Source organism: Mercenaria mercenaria, chromosome 6, assembly GCF_021730395.1.
Source record: "Mercenaria mercenaria strain notata chromosome 6, MADL_Memer_1, whole genome shotgun sequence".
Taxonomy (NCBI): domain Eukaryota; kingdom Metazoa; phylum Mollusca; class Bivalvia; order Venerida; family Veneridae; genus Mercenaria; species Mercenaria mercenaria.
The window spans coordinates 83,424,879-83,440,012 of NC_069366.1; the positions used below are offsets into that span (position 1 = coordinate 83,424,879).

General features: G+C 35.5%; 1 protein-coding gene across 1 annotated transcript; it reads right to left on the bottom strand.

Moving 5' to 3' along the window:
- Positions 1-499: 499 nt before the first annotated feature.
- LOC123549985 (ganglioside-induced differentiation-associated protein 1-like) lies at positions 500-4,251 on the bottom strand. Its single transcript, XM_045338431.2, has 5 exons — positions 4,118-4,251; positions 2,855-3,047; positions 2,205-2,381; positions 1,500-1,706; positions 500-1,022 (listed from the first exon to the last, which is right to left on the bottom strand). Exons 1-5 carry the CDS (start codon positions 4,172-4,174, stop codon positions 673-675), a joined length of 984 nt encoding a protein of 327 aa, XP_045194366.2. The 5' UTR covers positions 4,175-4,251; the 3' UTR covers positions 500-672.
- Between the last annotated feature and the right edge of the window lie 10,883 nt (positions 4,252-15,134).

Consider the following 15,134-nt stretch of genomic DNA (forward strand, 5'->3'; position numbering starts at 1 on the left):
GTTGGTACGCCAAAACACGCCAAAAAGAAATCTTTATTAATGGCACGTATGCAATCGCAAAATAAAACCGTTTCATCCTGTCGCGTTCTATGTTTCGTTCTGTCCCGTTTGATAGTTTCGTTTTGGCGCGCGCGCCAACCAAAACGACACACAAAACTTTCAAAATTTCGTTATGGCGCATTGGCGCGGGCGCCAGGAGGATAAAACGAAATGTTCTATAAAAGACATAACGAGATGTCCTAAATAAGCTTCCAGAGAGGAATATATCTACCAATGCCATACACAGCAAGGAAAAAACATTGTTGGTTTTCTTCACTGTCTAAAATTTGTATAATGTAATACTTCTCACGCCTAAAATTGATCTTATTTTCTAAAAAATAATATTACCAGTACAAAGAATTCTTGCAATCGTAAAAAAAGGAATACCCAATTACAATTTAATAAAATTTATATTACCCTGACCCCAATGATAAATATTACCAATGATAATGAAAAAATGTAAATTCTGCAATTTTATTATTTTCAATGTTACAAGTATAATACCTCTTTTCTTTTTTTTTCTCAATATTAAATACTTCTTAGTTATATTATTAAATGTTATTTACAAAGCTTTTTATCTCAGATGAAGAAATTATATTAACCAATATTTTCCTTTAAAAAAAAAATAATGGTTTAGGTTTTCCGAAGTATCTTTGTGTCTTTAAAATACTCTCTTAGCCCAACATATCCTAGGCCGACAAGTCCCACAATAAGTCCTAATTTTAAAGCTCTTATTCCGTATGTTTTAAGCATCATTTTTGCCATAATGCCTTTAAAACTGGCAAATTTAGCCACCATTTTCACCACTGAGGGTCTTTCCATTAATCTAGTATAATACTCGTATACCACTGGTCTCGTTGTGCTTGAGAAATAGCGAGTGTCGACTCCGACAAACTTCAGACGAAAAAATAACGTTGTCGCCGTGATGTCTGCAGCAGTGAAAGTCGGACCAAACAGCCAGGTATTTCGACTTCCTTCGTGTTCTGAAAATAGGAAATTTATCCAAAAACAATCAAACAAACACTGAAATCGTTGGTTCAAGTTAAATTTGGATGAAGTTCTATGATATATTTAAATTAACTCAAATATAACGATTCAGTGTCATTCTCATCAAGCAATGCTTCGACATAGTCTCCGTGATGAACTTGGAGCAGTCGCAGTTCACGTATGCGAGAATGGGTTTTGTTTGATATAAACATGCATGAAAAAATGTTTTCTGTCAAACAGAAATATAAGTAGAGGTTAGGGCGCTCAACTAGATCCCACTATTCGCATGAGCCTGTGATACTATTTTCTTTGAAATTGTCCCTGAGGATATTTGCCTATCCTAGGAATATAATTATCACGTGATCTTACTCCGTTATTCGTGCTGTCTTGGGCTTTTACTGCTGATTCAAAGCACGACAAACTCCAAATGATCAGTACCAAAAATACTTATTTTATTTTATTTCATTATCTACCTTGTTTTGTCTTTTTCAGCCTTTTTTCGATTTCATCAAATATGAGTTCAAGGTCATCCAAACACTTCATGACCTTGTTTTCATCCATTATAGTTGCAAGCCTCTCTGACACCTTGACGATCTTTTTGTCAATGGCATCTTGAAGTTCCGGTGAACTACTTCCTCGTTTCTTCCGCAGATTGGATATTTCTCCAGAAAACTTTTTCTCTACAAAATACAAAAAAAGTCAATGAAATATATCCCATGCAAGTATACTGATAGATAACATTTACTATTTCCTCTGTAAAACGTTTCAAATTCCGAGATTAAATTACTGTCAATGTAGCTGAGGTTAAATCTAGAACAGTTAGTGATAAACAGAAAGCATAAGAGAATTTAGTTCCTATATATTTATTCCCCTTTAAAACTCTCTTTGTGCTAGCAGTTCTTGCAACAGAAGTGGAGTACCTCTCTAAGACAGTGGCTTTGGCTAGGTAGGGTTGGGTTACTTATTCTTTTATTTTCTTTTTGTTGGGTTTATGTCACACCGATACAATCTGGTCATAAAGTGACTTGATGTTGGGAAATCCCAGGTGCTGCTCCAGGCATTGTTTCAGGCATAGACGGGCACCTGGGTAGATCCACCGACCTTCCGTAAGCCATTCGTATGGCTTCCTCTGAAGAATTCTATACCACAAGTGACGTTTTGAACCCACATATACTTGCCCGCATTTTCACGTGTAAACATTGCAGGTATCTCGATGACTCCATCTTTGTGTTTTAAATTACGGTTACATATAATTCCAAATGTAATTATGTCGATAGGTATGTCATGGAGCAGTTTCCGGAAATCTCTGACGTCACTTCCGTATCCAGTTTCCACATCTGGTACCAGTTTTGAGTCTACAAGTAATAAATAAGTAACTGTTCAGTTTAAGATCCAAGAAATTTCGTATAAATTAAAAAATGTTCAGCTAAAAAAGTAAAGAAAGGGAAATGTTGCGCTCTTATAATGATCAGAAGGATTTTTCCTGTTGAATATCAAATTCAAAGTTACTGCCCCTAGCTTGAAACTATGCAAATTTGAACATATGTGGGTTACAACGTTAAAAAAGACCATATGATTAGATGTTTTGAAAGAATCAGGTTTTAGTGAATGATTATATTAAAAATCCTTCACCTGGGAATTCAAATGATACACCTTGCACTGGATCTGTTAACAGAACCGAAGAAAAGCACAAAAACGGAGTTAACATCTAATCTCAATGATGTGATGCCCCGTGACGAAACACATACATTTTCTCATCCTAATCAGCCATTAATCATAAAATGTTTGGTTGTTTAATAGAAACAAAAGCACACTATGAATGAGTTACCAGAAGGAAACGTTTCATCGATGACGTCAATAATAGTTTCTGACTCGGCGGTACATTTTCCGTCTATTTTCAAAACTGGGACTTCCCCATTTTTGTTGATAGCTAAGTACCAGTCCTGGTTTTGTTCTCCTGATTGAATGTTTACAACATGTTCTTCAAATGGTACATCCTTTTCATATAATGCTAGTAGAGCCTACAAGTAAGATTTGTCATTTTATAATGCTTTCATCACTGCCAATGTTGTACTGATAATTACAAGACCCACTTCATTTCATACACTGTGGAAAACTACAATATACTAGTATACATTAAGGCTAGTTCACATTCTATTGCAGTCTCAGAATGTGACTTTGGTAAATTTAAGATTGTGTTGTGAAAAACAACAATGACAAGAAAAAAAAACAAAGAAGAAACCATTAAAATGCCGGTCTCAAAACTAAGCTCTATCATCTGAGGTTCTGGTTAACAATTATTGCTTTTTTGAGTATAAAACAGGCATATTTTTGTCCTATTTTGAGTAAGAAGTTTGATTTACGTGTCAAAATATATACACGTGTGTGGAGTTTCACTACGGTCTCAAGATACCGGTCAGCGAAAAAGTTAGTTTTGCAGTAATAGTTAAAATCTTATGGTCGAAATGAAACACTGTGCTTTAATTCGCTTGAACAGATATGGCCAACACGGTAGCTTTAAACAGACTGACCATTTGACATTAAGTGGGTCAAATGTGTGTAAATAATGGATAAAAATATCTCGCGGCATACTATAAATGTCACGTAAAGTTAAGTGTCAACAATTGTATGTAGTGATATCAACGCTGAATATCTGACTCTGAAACAGAAAAATAAACTAAATTCTTGATTTTGCCCATCATTTTGAAATATAACTCGAGTGATTTACCATGTCTTTATAATGTACAAAAGACACAAAGTTTGTTTTCCTAAGCTGACGTAATAGTAATAAAGTAATGTTAATATTACATGTGATTACGTAATGCAATGACAACTTGATTTTTTTCTTGCATAACAATCTCCATCAAAATATCTAGACTCATCATCATCATCATCATCCTCGTCGTCATTGTCATTATGATCAGCATCATCATTATTATGTACGCTATAAGACTTATATCATACTTAAATGTTTCAGTTTTAACATAAGGCACACAAACCTTTTCATATTTGCCTTTGAACTGAAAGACATAGATCAACACAATTTAACAACGTTTTAGATGAGACAAAAAGATTAATGATATATTCTTACCTTAAGTGAATAATACGAACTGGGAAAAAAGTATAATTTGACTTTGTTTAATTCCATCCTGAAAGCTAAATAACCGATAAGAGCAACAGTCCTATATTTTAACCCAGGGGCGTCACCGTGTCCAACAGTATGTATACACAGTGTCCAATAGTGATACTGATTTGCAGTCGTAACACCGCTTAAGGTAGTTCTGCACATTTGATAAACCGGAAGTGATGGCGAAACATTATTTATCCGGAAAACGTAGAATAAAGCCTGGATTCGGCGTACGGAAATGAAAATCATTTCATGAATAATTGAAATCTGTGAGTAAAATTACAATACCACTGTTGCTATATTTCTAAAGTCAAAATTTGATATTAAAACATATCACACGTTAAAACAATCAAAGTAATGTCTTAAAATTTTCGTGAAATGTCCGGTTCACTTTAATCATGGTCAAATATCTCAAAAATAAGCACACGGACCTATACATTTTGTTTCACTTAATTATAGACCATGTGTTTATTTACAACTGTGAGAAGTTTCATCAAAATCTACATTGTAGAAAAAATTCTATTCGCGAAGATGTTATGAAAGTAACGATTTTCCCATAGACTCCCATTATGAAATATTGCTTGAGGTCCAAATTTTTCAAATCAGTCTAGCAAAAAACCAAGCACACGAGCCTATCTTTTTTATTTGCTGAATTTTCTATGTATTCTGGAGTTTTGAAACATCACAGTTTTATCAAATTCTATATTGTAGAAAAAAATTCGATCAAAACGTGCAGAACTACCTTAAAGTTAGCGGATATGTTATATTATTTCAATACAACTAGTCATTCAAATATTCGTTTGGCTTACCAAGCCAGGGTCTTTTTCATGAAATACAATTATTCTGTTCCATTAAATTAAGAACATGCCAATTGTAAGAACGAATATATCTTCATTCATTTATCATAACTCCAACTTTCCATGTTGAATCCTAAATAAATGACATACCTACTAATACTTTTGACGAACCAATATCTATATTGTAACATACTGATGTTGTAAGGACCTTCAATTGGCTAACCTTTCAGTGAAAATAACCGCTTTTATACGGTTGCAGAAAAACTTTCACCGTAAATGGAATAGTCACCATATCTTGTACAGTGTTAAAACTCAAACATGCCGGTAAGAAAATATAAAGCTTTTTGCTTAACAGAAACAAGCATTTTATTCACCCTTCAATGAAAAGCAAGAGAAACTAGATAATGAGACCAGGTAGAAGACAAGAATTGGATGGCGGGAAAGAAATAATGAGAAACAAATGAATGATGTATTACCATGCAATGCAAAGTCCCCTATTTGATAACAACCGAGTCTCTCTCTCTATATATATATCTGTAACGATGTACAGACAATATTGTACTATATATACAATATGTTATAACACAAGGTTTGGATTAAAATTTAATTTGGATTGTTGAGTTACAAACCGGACAGAAAATGCCATCTTGACTTTTGACCTCCAAGTGTGACCTTGACATTTGAGCTAGCGGTCCGGATTTTGCAAATGATATATTGTATCATCCAGGGCAAAATACTTGCCAACTAATATTTAAATCCTGTTTTGCATAACAAAGTTATGGACCGGACTGGAAAAACCCTCTTGACCTTTGATCTCCAATTGTAACATTGACCTTTGGGCTAGCGTCCTGGGTGTTGCGCATGACACATCGTCTAATTATGGGAAACATGTATGCAAAGTGATATTGTAATCCCTTGATAGATTACAGAGTTCTGGATCGGACACGAAACAGACCTTATTCATGCCATGACTGCCAAGTGTGACCTTGATCTTGTGAATGACACATCATCTTATCATGGGGTACATTTGTGCCAAGCTATATTAAAATCTCTTCAAGGATTATTGACCGGACAGGAAAAAAAGCCCTGTTAACCTTTGATCTCCACGTGTGACCTTGAACTTTGAGCTAGGAGTCCGGAGTTTTCGCACGTCACGTCGTTTCATCATGGAAAACAATTTTTCCAAGTAATGTAACATCCCTTAATGAATGACAGAGTTATGAACAGGACACGAAATTGTAGACAGACGGACGGAACGGACGGAATCACGGACGGAAAAGCGCAATCGGATAGTCCCCGAAACTGATTTTCAACCGGTAGAGGACTAATAACCTGATAGTAATGGCTATAGAAGAAATGGGAAGAAAAACTTGAGATAACCCGATAGTGACGACAAAAAAGGACTGAGACTTATGAGAGGACGGATGACTATTGAAGAAAAGGATAAGTGCGGGATAAGAATAATTAGAGATAGCCTGATAGTAATGACAAAATAGACGGATACTTTTGAATAGGTAAATGATTTAAGAAAAAAAAAGGATGACAGTGCGAGATAGGAATAATTACAGATAACCTGATAGTGATGACATAATAGACCACTACAGAAGAAAGGAATTACAGGTCAGGAAAAGAGCAACTAGAGATAACTTGTCAGTTCACAAAATGGACTTACGAAAAGGAGGATTATAACAAACAAGAAACGTATTACAGGGTGGGAAAAGAATAACTAGAAACTAGAAAAATCCCGATAGTGATACAGGAATAGACTGAAAAATGTGTGAAGAGGCGGATGATTATACATGTAAGAAATACAGGGCGGGAGAAGAATAACTGAAGATAATAGTAATAGTAATAGATCATAGGAGTAGATAGAAGCTTTTGAAAATGTTATGTCAATAATAATGTATGAAACCGATTTTCTCATGTCATGTGCTATGACTCCAATAAAACAAATTTATCAGCACTTCGGATATCCGAAGAAGAGTTTGCCGACACATGGTAAAGATTCAGCTGAGATCCGCATGTTTGTATAGCCGCCTAAAAAATTACAAAAATATTGATGACTGATAGATTCAGCATAACCAAGATATTTTCTAAAGATCTATTTAAACATTAAAAATAGAGTTGTTTTGGGCGATATTGTCAAAAATATGACAGACCAGTTATTGTTTGTGTCCAAATATTAGGATGAGTACGCTACCTTTTAAAATCTTCCAAGGAGACCTCCAGACCTCTGAAACAAACCCGTCTTTCAGTCCTAAAAGACTGTGCCCCTAAAAGACTGTGTACTTGACAACACTTCTGTAGCGCAGATGAAGAGGTCAATTGACAACATCAAAATCAAACTGTAAGAAGTTCAACAACGCAGAAGGAATGCGTTTATACTTTGGTGCCGAATATTTTCGTAATTTTGTGGCAAGATATAATTATCCGCAAAAGTCGCCATCAAAAACGCACCAAATAGAGTTAGGTGCATTTTTCATGGACGGTATGAGTCACCACAATTATTGTTAACTTTGATGGCTTACCTGAAATCCACCCATCTCACATTTTACAAACACTCCGGCCACGGTGGACCCCGCGAACGCTGTAGTTAATGCAGCTATAGCGGTGTAGTGGGGTGCACTTGAGGAATTTTCCATGACCTTAAAATAAGCAGATCGTCTGACGCAAAATTGATACAATTTGTAGTTTATCTGTTAAAAAAAGGGACGAAACACGTTATCAAATTTAGGATACACGCTTATACTAATACTTTATTTATTATTCCGAGCTTTCCGTTTATTACATGAAGAAATAAGTCGCAATATGCGCTCAGAGAAAAAAGTTAAATATCGTATAATGAGATAATATGTCAAGCGCTCAAGATACTTAATTTCTAAGAGAGTGTACCTTTAACATCTCATAGCCCTTAGCTAGAGATTTAGTTATTAAACGTTACAGGATATAACGAGCGCTCGACTAAGCGTCTTTTGCACTCGACAAGTTACCATGATCATCGGCATCAAAGCGCTCGAGATAATATATCTCTTCGAGGTAGTAAGTCGAGTACTCTAATCTGCAAATGCGATTTAGAAAGGCATGTTTGAAAAATTTATTCTATTTTTCGAAATTTAGAAAATACTTTGGTTAAACATCCTAATATATAATATAGTTATCTAATCTTTTAGTCTCACATTTGAATGATTGATACAATTAGAACGGTATGAATGATGCTTATTGAATATCTACTTAAATTATAATTATTTTTTATGTTTTATGTACGGTAAATCTAGAATAATGTTCCTTTAATTACAACATACCAAAATACCTTTGTTCCAGGTATCCACTTCGTAATTTTAGGACCGCCACAATATTTTTGAATGAGTGCCTCGCAGGGCTGGTGTGTACCGTCGGAACATTTTAGGGTACCCGGATAAGATGAAAACTGAAAGACTGAAAACTTTGATGAATAAGACCAGGAATGTTTTCTTAGAAAAATCATACCTGAACGTGGAAGCACTGAACGCAACCAAGCAACATAATTGCAGACTTGTTTTGACTGAGTCTGTTTATGAGAGGTTCTGAAATGTGCAACACCCTTTACGTCCCACCCCCAGCGCCAGTAAAATTAAGTGCACTCCGTGATTCCAAAGGACCAGAAAATATAACAACACCGAGATATATGTAAATGTACTTATTTCAACACAGGAATACCTGCTAGTATACTTAATATACATAATTTTGTCCGCCGGCCGTCCTTAGGCGGTGCACGACTGTTGTTTGTTCCTGCATGTGTGTGTGTATGTGTATCTGCACGTGTTTGTCATGGGCGATGCCCCAAAGTGTTGTTTTTTCTTGCTGGTCTATTTATCTGTGTATGTTAGTTGTGGGTGTGTGCGTGCGTGCGTGCGTGCGCGCGCATGTGTGTGTGTGTTTGTCTTTTGTACATGCGTGTCTGCAACGTTGTAGGAATACGGCTTTCACTGTTGAATATTCATCCTTGCTTCGTCTTCCCCTAATATCCGACCCTTTTATCTACCAATTACCACCCATATCCATTTTTCTGTATTTTGCATATATTTGTAATTGCGGTTATTCCTTTAGTGAATAACCGTTTGTTATTGGAGTTCGATTAAATTCTGTGAGATCATTGGACCGGGCGGAATTTATGGGAACACCGCCTTGCTACTTCCTTTTGCAACTGCGAGAAAAGATAGAAGGTCGGTTTTAAGAACGATCAAGATTTTTTTGAAAAATATTTCAAACACCCGCCCATCCCACCCAGAATTTATATCAATTTACTTCCACGTATGAAGATTAAGGTATGAATTTAGAGTGTTATGTTTGGCGCTGCTCTGTTATTTTGTTTTGCAGTTACGAATATTTCGTTGGAGAATCCCCTCTTGGAGTAGACAAATGGACATCGTTGTCAGAGAGAACAGACATTAACGGCATGGTTTCCAGATATAATGACATTATGTGTTGAATTAATGGCAGACAGCGAAATCCGAACAGAAGTTACTATACTTAGGTTTTTTATTCTAATTATTCAAATCGCTTTGACTGCAAAAGTGAATAGTATTTAAGCATGTTTGGTCAGGGACATTTGTATGACTTGGGTCACTGATTCCCAGGATCAGTCATCAAAGTTTAATGGCCGAATGGAAAGTTCAGCAGATTTATTAAAAGTTTCACTGTTTGGGGGCAGGCCCAATTTTTGAACTTAGCCTTTTGGGGCATTTACTGAATTTACCCTTTTGGGGCCAAAATTTTTGTCATGGACATTTTTATGGCTTGGTCCTGATTCCAGGATCAGTCATCAATGTTTCTGGCAAATGCGGAAGTTATCGGACTTATTAAAAAGTTAAACTGATTTGGGGCAATTTATTGTATTTAGCCTTGTGGGGCAGTTTTTTAATTTGCCTTTTGGGGCATTATTTAAATTAGCCCTTTTTTGGCAGTTTTTGAATTTGCCTTTTGGGGCATTAACGGATTGCTGAAAGGTCGCCCTAAAAGACAATTTGTTCGGTGACTGGTTGACCTAGTGGGGTCAAATGACGAAGTGCGGGACCATGTCCAGATATCCAAACCAAAAGAGAAGGCAAATACAGTCGTGGGAAAAATTTTTTAAATTTTATGAATAAAGTGATAAAACTTACAACAGACTTGCTTTAATTGTGGTCGACTGGATGTGAAAAAAACGAAATATCCCGAGTGAAGCATACTGCATAAAATGAATATGAATGTCAATCTTTATTGCATGTCAGTTTTAATTAAACGCTCATTTGAAACGAAGATACTGACAGGCTTGATTTCAGTCGGGTGTTGTTGTTTGACAATTAGTTGACCTTGAATCTCCCAATAATGTACTTGTTGTTGGATTTTTGAAGCAACCCGTCTACGATATTTTTCCTTCACATCTTCTTTTTGTTGTGGGCCTACTTTGCAATGCATAGCTCTTTGCTTCCAGGAAATCTACCCTTACCTTTTATCTTTTATGATAATAATAAAAATAATAGGAAATTTCGATGAGAAAACGTATATTGTAAAACTACTTCGACATATCCGGTTCACCTTGGCAGGATTGCATGAGAATACGGAATTAAACGGTTTCACCTTGGCAGGATTGCATGAGAATACGGAATTAAACGGTTAGGGTGTCACCCCGGTATAGAAGTACTTCCGGGTTGTTGTATCCTAGAAAGTAGTTCTTTGAAATTTTGAAGTTCCCCAATTTAACGCTATCCTACTTTGCATGTTATATTCCAAAAGTATTATGATATGTGTACATTTTTTTTCATTTCTGATGTCTTTAACAGTGTTTAGTGTGTTTTTTAGGATACTTTTCGGTTGGGGAAGGATTAAAAAACTACACCAGAGGTCCCCCTGACAGATGCGGGGGAAATTTAAAAACATGGTAGATACTTTGATGTTTAAGAAAAAGTTACGTTGATGGGGGGTTTTTTTTCTTAAATATTGAGGGGGGATAGTATTACTTTTCAGAAATACAGAGCTGTAAGTTTTAATTTTTGTTAGAAAATTCACAATCCATGCCCAAAAAAGGCTTGTTTTACTATACAGCAAAGAAGGAGAAATTGTACCGGGCCGACACCTATTGGCAAATTAGAAAGGAATATTCAGAAACCATGGGTTTACAGTCAGAAATTCACACACTAGTAGCGGAAAAAATAAAAAACAGTGGCAAAAGGTTTTTTTCCCAAAGGTTTGTAAATTTTTTATTAAATTTTTTAAAAATTCAGTAGTTGAATTTCTTTGAAATTTGAGAAATAGTTGTTCCTCTTGTTTTGTCAGTTTTCCTTGTGCAAAGACATGAAAAAAGGGGAAAGCTTTAAAAAAGGCTAATAAAAAGAAGACTAGGTTTTCACTTTTAATTTAAGAAAAAAATATAAATTAAATTTTTAAATTTAAAAAAAAAATTTTATTTGCATAGCGTCTCTTTCCGAAGTTTTTAAAGTAATTATTGTGAAAGTTACAAGGCCGAGTAGACCGGGGGATGAACAGTGTCGTTTTGGGGAACTGACTTTGGAGGAGGGTTTTTTAAAATGGGCTATGTCGGTTTGAACAGGGTCGAAGAGACTGATGTTGTGGGCCTGTCCAAAACCGGTCACGGGTTTTATTACACTGAGTTAAAGCCAGTCAGAGGCGCAAAATTTGATAAAAAGGGGAAATTGCCATGAATTTTCTTTCCCTTGCTTAAAAACCCCATACAAAATAACACAAAATAATTATTTTCCATTCAGCAAATAAAATTTTTTGGCATTAAAGGCTTTGCTTACCGGTGGGGGGGGGGCCGAGTGCATTTGCGGCATTTTAATGTATAACAAGTTTTTTTACAGACAGGACTTTGGGTTTGATTCCCGGGGAATTTACAGGAGGTTCTTCAGTGTGAAAAATAGTTTTTGTTGTTGTTTGTGTATTTTTTTATTTATTCATTTTTTTTTTTCCTTTTAGAACATATTCGAGTTTTTCGCTTCAGCCCGCATCGGGCCGTCGTCAGATACATTCTGCTTTGAATGGGATGCTTCTTTTCTGTTTTGCTTTTCAGGTTTACATGCAGGCTGTGTTACTAAGAAAAATTTAAGGGGTGTTTTCCCGGGTCGGCTCGTGCATTTTCCCTTTAATAGTTTTTGCCCTGGTCCCGACTGGAAAACCCCAAATTGCGGTATTTGTTTCCTTTTTTGCCGTTTTATTTATTTATTTTTTAGATGGATTTTTCCCTGATGGGTTTTTTATCATTTTTTTTGTTGGTTTTTTTTCATAGCATTTATGTGGAGGTTTGGTTCAGTGTGATAAATATTTGTTTTTGGGGTTGGGTTTTTGGAAATTTTTTATTTTTTCATTTTTTTTTTCAGTTTGAAAATTTTCCGAGCTTTCAGCTTCAGCCCCATCAGGCCGTCGCAATCATTCTGCTTGAAGGGATGTTTATTTGTTGCTTTTCGGTTTACAATGAGGTTGTTTTATAAGAAATTTTAACGGGGCTGATTCCTGGTGCCTCGTGCAGTTTCCTTTAATAGATTTGTCCGGTACCGAGGAAAACAACTGACGGTTTTTGATTTCAGTTTTGTCGATTTTTCTATTCATTCTTTAGATAGATTTCCGTTGGGGTTTTATTATTTTTTTCGTATGTTGTTTTTTCATAATTTATGGTTTAAATTTTTTTAAAATGTGCATTTCAGAACTTTGTTGGCGGTGCTAAAAAGGGGTTTGTTGGAATATTATTTTAAATTTTTTCATATTCAGCCAAAACATAAGTAGAAAATTTTTCTTGCGGGGTTTTTAATAAGATTCCGAAAATTCCCGCCATTTATATGGGAATGAAAAAGAAGTAGATGGTACCAATCGGGAAATTATTATGATTTTTTTCTATAGGTGTTCCTAATCACCTTGAACAACACACACATTTAGTTGTTTCTCAAAAAGGCCACACGGTTTAACAATTTTTTTTTTGCATTGCGGGCGATAAATTTCCCATGTCGTAGGAATTTAGAATGTAAAAAAGTCAGCAGCTCCCCCATAACCCGACCAACCTTTTACGTCGGGGGCAGAAGCTGATTCCCCAATGAAAACCCCGCAGAAGCGGCTTTTTTCGGGGTCGCGTTTTAAGTTCCACGGTGCTTTTCCTCGGCCCTTGTCTTTAGTCAGAATGTACCCAAAAAAGTCGTAACTGCTTGACAGTTTCAGGGGTACCCGAGTGGGTCGGTCCAGTTGGGGGTTTTGACCCCCGCATGCCGTTAAAGATGGCGCGGATCGGCTTTGTTTTGAGTTTAGGATTGTTTGGGCTTAGTCGAAAAAATAATTCTTTTTAAAGATAGGCTATGATGTTTTGATTGTTTTATTTCCCCAGAATTTCAAAATATAATAAATTTTGGTCTTTGCTTGGGGGGTTTGGCTTTCAATCATTAAAAGTTTCATTTTTCTCAATTGTAGTGGGTAAATTACCCCATTTTTACTAAAAATTTGCTTTTTTTTTAAGTAAATATCATTTTGATCATCATTTTTCAAAAAAAATAAGCTTAAAGTTAAAAAAAAAATAAAAGCATAACTAGGAATCACAGGATTTCATAAAAAACGATGGAATTTTTTAAAAGGGAAAGGGCAAATTTTGTAATGTGCCTTTTTTTCTTAAAATTCAGGTTCGACCCAATTTTCCCGCAAAGGGGTTTAATGTTGAATTTTTTCTGCGGGACAAAAATTACTTTGCGTGCCCTTTGTGAACTTTTTCTCGCAAAACCTAAGTTCAAGATTTTTGGGAAAATTTGGCTAAATTTTAAAAAATTTGAAAAGTTTTGGGTGTCCCCCGGTATAGAAGTATTCCCGGGTTGTTTTTCCCTAGAAGAGTTCTTGAATTTTAATTTCCCAATTTAAGCTATCCCTTTTGGGCATTTTATTTTCCAAATGATTTTTTAAAATTGGTAATTTTTTGATTCTGAGTCTTTAACAGTTTTTTTTGGTGTGTTTTTCAGATTATATTTCTGTGCGGAAGGATTAAAAAACTACACCAGACTGGTGGCCATGACAGATGTCAGTGGGAAATTTAAACATGGACTAGATACTTTGACGTGTAGAAAAAAGTTCATCGTTGATGGTGGTGTTTTTCTGTGATATATTGACTGGGATAGTATTACTCTTCAGAAATACAGAGCTGTCAATGCTGCAATTTTGTTATGAAATTCACAATCCATGTCCAAAAGTGCTTGTTTTACTATACAGCAAAGAAGGAGAAATTGTACCGGGCCGACACCTTAGTGCCGATAATCATTACGAATCCATTACCTTTAACAAACTGAAAGGAAAATCCGCGAGGCCGATTTTGAAACTTTAGAAAAGTTGATATTAAAGAGGGAACAGCCGTTTACATTTTGTTGTAGCCATCGGACTACTGGTAGAATGGTTAGAAGCTTACATCGTTGTCTTCGTTGTTGTTGTAGTGGTAGGAGCAGGGGTAGAAGGCGCATGTGCCGATGTTTTGATGAAATTTACTGAAATAAGAATTTTACACGTAAGTGAAATAAACACTCATATACTTTAAAATGCTTGGTGACATGTTAGAATCGAAATAATATTATATCTCATTTACTGATTTGGTCGTGAATGAAATTTTTTTTGTCGTTCAAATACGTATTATCATATCACTCGGGCTGTGCCCTCGTGATATAATTTCTTCGCATCTGAACTCCAAACAATGGTTTTATTCAGCGACAAATCTCAAAATGAGATATATTATTTCTTAAGCAATTTGTATCGTGGCGGATGATAGCGTACATATCTGAACAAAGTCTGTTTTAATTTTAAGTACAAAACCAGATGTTTTCTATCAAATTATGAAAAACATACATGAAGATCTAGATGTTCTATAATAATATAAGTATGTACAACAAATCATAAAGTTTTAAACACCGAAATTCTGATGTCTAAAAATGAGATGTTGTAAAATATGAGACAAGAAATCAAGTGTTCCTGATCATTCAAGAAACACTTTTTCATCTGCCCTTGTTTAGTGATGATGCATCAGATTGGTCGAAAAGTGTGTAGAAAAGCCGAGGTGTTGGCGTGCAGGGTGAAAAGCGTGTATAGAAGTAAAATAATTGCAGGATTTGTTGAAAAGCGTATTGGCGACGTATAGGCTGAAAAGTGTGCAGAGAAGCCATGTCAGTAATGGATTGGCAGCAACATGTATAGAG